Here is a 7,554-nt window from a genome sequence, read left to right as displayed (position 1 = left end):
TGGCCGCAGTGGCTGCAGACGAACGGCCGCTCCTCCATGTGCCACTCCTCCGTGTGCGTTACCTGGTGGCGCAGCAGGTGCGAGCTGCGGCTGAAGCTGCGGCCACACTCGCTACACACAAACGGCCGCTCTCCCGTGTGGATCTTCTGGTGCCGCACCAGGTTGTTGCGTTGGCTGAACACCTTTCCACACACGTCGCAACGGCCACCTCGCACGATGCCGCCCGTGCCCCCGTGGCGATCCTTGTGCTCGTCTCCCGGGTCCTCGGGGAGCGCGAGCGCATGCGAGGAGCCACCTTGTCGGGAGCGTGACTGGCGTTGGCTCGCAGTGCCCAGGCCGGCAGAGACGCTGTCCATCTGGGGCGCAGACCCTGTATTGCACAAGGGGACCCACTCAGTGCCAGCCCGCTGTGCCCGGGCATCCCAGCCCTGGGTCCACAGTGTGAACTGGAGGCTCCTGACTGACCAAGGAGGCAAACAGCCGGGGCAGGGCAGGGACTGTATCTGTGCAGCTTCCCCAGTGAGTGACAAGGGGACGGATCTTGCATGACGAGGAAGACTGAGAAGCCGGACAAGCTTTCCGGGTCTTACTTCAGTCTGCAAACATCACCTTTCTAGAAGGGCTGTGGTGCACGGTGGTGCTTGCACCGTCGGGGTGGGCGAGAGTGCTTTCAGAAAGCAGAGCTGAGTGGGCCTCTGAGGGGCAGTGAGTACGTGCAGGCTGTGGGTGCCGGAGTCGGGGCTGTCTTCATGGAAACCTGAATGTGAGTGCTGCGACATGTGCATGGCATAGGGAGCCCTGGGCCTGCATGAGATCGGACAGGGGGAGTGGAGAGGTGTCTGAAGAGCAGGAGATGCTGGGCGACTGGCCTGGTGCAAGCAAAGGCCACTGAGCAGCAGGGCTGGAGAAGAGGAAGCCCAGAGGAGGTCGGATCGAGGAGACCGTGTCGCAGCGGCTTCAATGGCAGCAGGAAAACCCTAAGGCAGCTAACCCACATAAAAGGAGATAACTGCACAGCAAAAGCTACTTAAGAGTTAAAAAAAACAAACAAACGAGAATCAGAAACCGCGGAGGCAAAGGTCTAATTAGTCTAAGAATTCTAGTAAACCGACACGAAAGACCAACAACCTGATCCACGTGGGCAAAGGATGCCAACAGGGAAGGAAATGTGACTAACACCGAAATCCCACAAAATACGCGTAGTCCCTTCTGTACGCACAAGTTGTACGCATCTACGGTCTCCCACCCTCACTGCAGACCAGGCCTCGGTGTGCATTGCCGGTGGACACAGACGGGAAGCCCGTAATGCAAGAGACGTCAGATGGCACCTTTCCCACACTGTGGTCCTGCAGCTGTGCTCCCCCCTGTGAAGTGACCTACGTACTTGGTTTCTCAGTTCATTACTGAAAAGTAACCCAAACGTCAGCAGGAGCCCGGGCGGACACAGTGTGCGCACAGTGGGGCTCTGCAGCCGTCCAAGGACGGCCCTGGCTGCACAGGGGATGCCAGGCATGGAGCAGGTGCATTTGAGCGTGTTTGCTCCTGTATGTACGCGCTCTGGAAGGACACGTCATGCTGGCTGCGGGGGAGCAGGGCGGTGTGACAGGCAGGATTCACTGATATTCTCAGAGAATCAACCTGTTTTACCCCTCCTGGGCACTCACTGAGGACTCCCTCTGCCTTTTGAATTTTCTAACGTGTGAGTTACTCAGAATATTCTCATGGTGAAGATGCTGGCTACACAGAAAACATTCACTGGAGGTGCCGGGGAGCAGCCAGGAGACTGGCGGGGAGACCCAGGTGGCTGAGGGACCAGTGTTTGAAGGTGGGAGCTGCGGTTGTCTAGGGAGTGCAGCCGGAGGCGAGAATGGAGCTGTGAGGTGGTGCTGCCAGTGGGCGGGGAAGACGGGTGATGAACTGAGAAGCAGGCCCAGCGAGAGGGGGAGCCAGCCGCGTGGCACAGGCTGGGCCTCGCTGGCAGCTGAGAATTAAACAGCAGCAAGGGCAGGTGCCAGATCCTGCTCTCGGCTCCAAAACACAGAACGTGACTTAAAAACACCCTGGGCAAAGCCCAAGTAAGAAAGGCCGGCTGGTGAGACCCAGGATCCACAGCTGCCAGTGAGCTATAGAGCCTGGCTGAGGGTCAGGGTGGGTCCGCCCAGGCCACCCACAGACCTGGGCTGCAGAGGGAGCGCCCTGAATGGCCTGGGGCCTGGGTGCACCTTCACGACAGGGTTTCGATGGGCCCTGTGGCAGCCCCTCACCCAGGACTAGGCTGAGTGCAGGGACAAGCAAGCTCCTACAGCCCAGACGGGCAAGCTGCCAACCGTGCAGCTAGTGGGAGAACTCAGCCCAGCAAACCGAGCTAACTAACCAGTCTGGGAAGGAAGCTAAATTATTTCCAAAGCCTCAACGAGGGACCAGCATCTCTGAAACAAAGATATGAAAAAAGAGTGAGTAGGATCCTTACTGGTAACACAGCAGACGGGGACGAGTGGGAAACAATTTAAATTTGCTCCATCCTGAAACAACAGTAAGACAACATAAAATCCTTTTTGTTTTTCTTTTAAGGCATCAAATCCCCAAAGATGAAGAGAAAAGGAAACACCACTGACCTCTGGAAAGCAGAGGGGCAGGTGACTGTAGAGACTGGAGAAGGCGAACACTAAGTCAGCAGGAGGGAAACAAAATCAACCTGTTTTACCCCAAAGAACATTCGGAAAGTTCAGGAGTCGGAGGTACCAGGTACATCTGGCCGTGCAGGGTGAGGGGTGCCATGCAGGTCAGGGAGAAGCTGGGCAGGGCAAGGGCAAGGACCAGCTCTAGGCTCTGTCTGCACAGGATGCTGAGCAGACAGCGGGCTCTGTTGTCGCTTGGATTCTGGGTCTCCTCCCATCTTGGCCAAAGGCGGGGTTGAGGCAGGAGACCAACTGAGGAAGTTAAGGGGTTAAGTGAAGTCACATTGTGTGCTGAGCAGCAGCCTCTCCTGGGATACTGGCAAAAGGCTGGAAGTGCCTTCCTGGGGGGCACGGGTGCCTCAAACAGTCCAGCCAGAGTACCTGACAGATCTTCACTGGCACCCACTGACACCCCCTCTCCCCACTCATATCCCCCAAGATGTGGGTCTTGGGGAGTGATGCCTCCATGTCTTTCCCAGCCCCTCACCCACCTGCTCAGAGCTCCCAGATTGGTGGTCCCCGTCTTAAACATAAGCAAACAACTTGGAGGGAACAGAGACCATATTGGGAGAAGAAAACCTAAAACAAGTTACTGATATTCTCAGACAAATAAGAAAAGACATTGTAACTGTGAGGACAACAGGAAGTGGCTATAAAAACGAAAGTTCAGGGAATGGAACCCTCCTGGAAGTTAAAACCAACGAGCAGCTATGAGCATCTCCACAGGGTCTGGAAGATGTCAGTGAAGGACTCTGGACGACAGAATACAAAGAAAAGGATGACGGTCAGAGTGAGAAGGTAAGAACATTGTAGCTGGTCAAGCGGAATGAAGTGAACTAGAAGAGGACGTTCTGCTGAGAAAAGGCGGGGGCCTGCAAGCGGGCCACGTCAGAACAAAGTCTTGCAAACAAGACTTATTGTTTAGAGGCAGAATTTTCCTTGAGGTGATAAATAGCCCATGAGGGCATGGAAAGCCAGGGAGGGTGCACTGCTGCAGGTGGAAATAATCTCTGTATAACATAGGAAATGAATAGTGTAATGTGTAACTTAGCTCTGATGATCTCATAAGCATGCCTGTTAGTCATTGTCACTTGCTGTGCTCCATTGTTATTTGCTGTACTCCCCAAATAAAAGCCATGAGGGCTTTGGGGCTTTGCTACTTGCCTGACTAGCAATAGCCCTCTGCTTCTCTAACTTCATCCTGCACACCGAGCTCATCTCAGCGTCTCCGTTCACAAAGAACACCAATAAACATTAGAGTCAGAACGAAACAATGAGAAGGAAATCAAAGAAACCATTCCAGCCAGTGTCCCACGATGGAATGTGCTTTTCAAATGGGTAAGGCTCACCAACAGTGCGATACAGAAACCTGTGAGGGCGTTAATAAAACGAATCCTTTATCCAGGCAAGCTTCCGTGTGACGGGGCGTGTAGACAGGTGTGTCTCAGAACGTTACTTAAGTCCCACGCCAGAGTTCAGAGCGAGGTCTGAGGATACGGGAAGGAACCAGGAAGGAGGGGTCACAGAAACAGGAAGAGACCAGGACCTGGGTGACGGCCAGCCTCGGGCTGAGTGCCCAGGCGGACACCTGGGAGATGGTGTGACTCCCGCTGTGCTGCCCGCCCCCGTCTGCTAACCTGTCCTTGCCACTCCTGACCCTCCCTTTGCCGACACTCTAGTTTGGCCACGGGATGCCAGAGCCGGGAGGTGTGGGCTGGGGAACAGAGGCCCAGTCTTGGAGGTGTCACTGAGGTGGGGGAAGCAGCTGGATGGAGGGGCGTGAGGTCAGTGGAGAGCGGGGCTTTTGAGGCTTGGAGATGCTGAAGGTCGATGCTGCGAGGGATGGTCCAGGGAGTGGGGGAGCAGGGCTAGGAATGGGATAGGCAGATAGGTTTCTGCCCACACAGAGGGCCCGCCCCACCGTGCCCCATCTTAACTCACCTGGGGAGGTGATGCCCCCAGCTTCCTCGTTCCACAGGGCCCCCGGGTGTTCCCTCCATGAGGAGCCCTCAGGCTCAGTCTTGTTGTGGGGAGAGGCCTGGTCCAGCAACATCCCACAGTCCTGAAACCACAGTGGTCACGGCTCGTCTTGCCCCGAGAGGCCCAGGGAGGGACCTACCAACCTCCACCCATGAGGCTCCTGGCCTGTGGGGCTCACCTGGGCCTCAGGCAGGAGAGTGGAAGCGGCCTCCTGCGGGTTGACCGGAGCCTCAGAATCCAGAAACTCTGGAGAGGAAGGATGGGGTTAGGTGTCCCACGGTTCCCGCCCCACGACTCTCCCCAGTGGCACGCTGGGTACTGGGATCCAGGTGGGGAGGGATGGTTGCAGGGTAGCTCCAGGGGCCCCTGGAAGGCCCAGGAGGAGGTGGCTGAGGTCTGCCCTGCACGCCTGCGTGAGATCTGGGCACACGGACAGTGAGGGGGGGGAGAGGGGCACTGCCCAAGGGACCACAGGAGTGGTGGAGTGGGCGGCCAGCTGTGGCACCTGCCCGGGAGGTGTGCAAGGGAGGGTCAGGCCCCCAGCACTTTGGGGTCCTCCCTCATCTGCACCCACCCATCCCCCCAGCCTGCTGTCGCCTCTCCTGTGACCGGCTGACGTCCCTCAGTGGAGCTCCTTGCGGAGGGAACCCCGCATGCCTCCCCCACGTGGACACCCCAGCAGCTCGGCTCATGCCAGGGGAGAGCATGGAGACAACTGACAGTCAGGCTTGGCTGCGAGGGGTCCTGCCAGCTGCTGCCTAGGAGGGAGGGGCCCAGTGCGTGGCCATGGCCCATCCATTAGGTGACTGGCCCAGTGGCCCAGCTCCCAGGTCCATCCAGTGAGGCCCTGGGCCCTGCCTACCTTGCCTGTCCTCAGCTGGGTCCTCAGGCTCCTTTTTCACCTGAGGGCTCGGCGGCGACCTCTGCGTGGTGACCTCTGTCTCAGGCCCAGGTTCCGTAGTCTGAGGCTTGGTTTGCGGGAGGGACTGGAAGTCGGAGGGCTCCACCTTCTCTGATAGCACCTCCTGCCCCTGCACCTGGACTGTGACCTGGGGAGGGGCCCCGTCTCATTAGGGGCCCAGGCCGGGAGTTGGGGCTGGACCCCAATGCAGGACTTCAAGGTCTGGACTAACTAGGTCCTTCAGGGAACCCATCCCCCGGGGAATGCGCAGGGCGTGTCCTATGTCGACACCCGCCCTGCGTCCCTCCTTGTGTCCATGACCCTGCATGGGACACGTGTCCAGCTGAGCACGGCCTCCCCAGGTTATGTTCAGGGCAACCGACTCACCCATCTCCGGGGTCCTTCTGGCTCCCGACGCAGCCCCTCCACCAGGGCCACGGCCTCCTCAGGGCTGCCTGGCCGCTGCCCTCGCACTCGGGCCTGGATCTTGGGGGGCAGCGCGCCCAGGAACTGCTCCAGCACCAGCAGCTCCAGCATCTGCTCCTTGGAGTGCACCTCCGGCCGCAGCCACTGGCGGCACAGCTTCCGGAGCAGGGCCAGGGCCTCTCCGGGCCCTGCTGCCTCCTCGTAGCGGAAGTGCCAGAAACACCAGCACGCAGCCTCTGGGCCGGGATCCCAGGGGGTGGCCTCCTCCTCCTCCTCCAGCTTCACCACGATGGGGCTCTCGTCCTCTGGGGCTGTGTGCCCAGGGGAGCACAGTGCTGCCGGCCTCATGGGAAAGATGGCGCGGGCCACGAGGCTACTGCTCACCCTGGGGATGGATGGGATGAGGCTGCTGCAATGACAGGGAGTGAATGCTTATTGAGTGCCGACTGTATGCTGTGCTGTCCCGTCCTCAGTCCTGCCTGGGGGAAGGCGGATAGGACACGGAGGCTCAGGGAGGTGATTACTGGGCCTGCAGAACCTCTGGTCACCCCCAGCCCCAAAGAACTCTTAGGCTCAGAAGTCACCTCTTCTTGCCCCTAAATCCTGCTCTTTCCTTTAAAAAAATTTTTTTTATTGATTTTTTTACAGAGAGGAAGGGAGAGGGATAGAGAGTTAGAAACATCAGATCAGCTGCCTCCTGCACCCCCCTACTGGGGATATGCCCGAAACCAAGGTACATGCTCTTGACTGGAATCGAACCTGGGACCCTTCAGTCCACAGGCCGATGCTCTATCCACTGAGCCAAACCGGTCAGGGCAATTCTCTTTCTATGTACATCACCCCATCCCTGCCCTGTAGCTCTCCCTCTCACAGGTGATTGTCACCAACACCCACCACCGGGGCATCAGCCCCATTACCGCCCCTCTAAGCCAGCCCATCATTGCACCACCCACTCTTCCACCCAGTCTCAGACCACTCCCCGGCCATCTTGGTTCCACAGGGCAGTCTCCCTCCAACTGCCACCCCCAGCACCTGTGCAAAGTCACCCGTGTGGCTCAGCCCCCAGGTGGCATCCTCCCCCAATTCAGCTCCCTCCTCTGAGCCCTGCTTATCACGCCGAGCAAATCATGGTCGTCTCAGCTTCCTGACAGGTGGACCCGGGAGGTGAGAGGGGAGCCCTGCGACCACGGACCGGAGGCTGGTCTCGCTATTTGCCACGTAACCTTGGCAGGTCGCTGTGTCTCGTGAATGTGTCATCTGCCCCCCCCCCCCCCCACTCCGCTGCTCCTGCAGCTGTTAGGCGCGGGCTTTGTGCAGGAATCTGTTCATTAAGGGTGTGGATTCGGTTTCGGCGGCCGCCTGATTCCGTGAGCCCACCCTCCGCTCCTCTTGGTCCCAGGTCAACCCCCAAACCCTGGGAGAAAGTTGGACCGTCGTCCAGCCAGCCGGGCCTCGCGGAGATTCCTGGACTACATTGACCAGAAGCCTTGGCGGGCAACTTCCGCTCTAGGGAGCTCGGCAGGTCCAGGTGCCGCCAAGGCAACCGGGGGCGGGGCTCCAGGCCCCGTG

General features: G+C 58.7%; 1 protein-coding gene and 1 long non-coding RNA gene across 2 annotated transcripts in view; one reads left to right on the top strand and one right to left on the bottom strand.

Moving 5' to 3' along the window:
- The window catches only part of MZF1 (myeloid zinc finger 1), an 11,106-nt gene that overhangs the window by 2,740 nt on the left and 812 nt on the right, over window positions 1–7,554 (bottom strand). Inside the window, exons 2-6 of the mRNA XM_014543538.1 lie at window positions 5,947–6,464; window positions 5,521–5,707; window positions 4,837–4,904; window positions 4,620–4,740; window positions 5–370 (exon numbers count right to left, since the gene is read on the bottom strand). Of these exons, the coding sequence (XP_014399024.1) occupies window positions 5–370; window positions 4,620–4,740; window positions 4,837–4,904; window positions 5,521–5,707; window positions 5,947–6,333 (1,129 nt within the window). The 5' untranslated portion in view covers window positions 6,334–6,464. The remainder of the gene's footprint in view (window positions 1–4; window positions 371–4,619; window positions 4,741–4,836; window positions 4,905–5,520; window positions 5,708–5,946; window positions 6,465–7,554) is intronic.
- LOC106726882 lies at window positions 378–3,331 on the top strand. Its single transcript, XR_001363009.1, has 2 exons — window positions 378–1,825; window positions 2,572–3,331. It is a non-coding gene; the product is annotated as an uncharacterized LOC106726882 (long non-coding RNA).

Source organism: Myotis brandtii, unplaced genomic scaffold, assembly GCF_000412655.1.
Source record: "Myotis brandtii unplaced genomic scaffold, ASM41265v1 scaffold1094, whole genome shotgun sequence".
Lineage (NCBI taxonomy): Eukaryota > Metazoa > Chordata > Mammalia > Chiroptera > Vespertilionidae > Myotis > Myotis brandtii.
The sequence above is the reverse complement of the archived record's forward strand: the minus strand, read 5'-3'. Positions and strand labels throughout refer to the sequence as shown.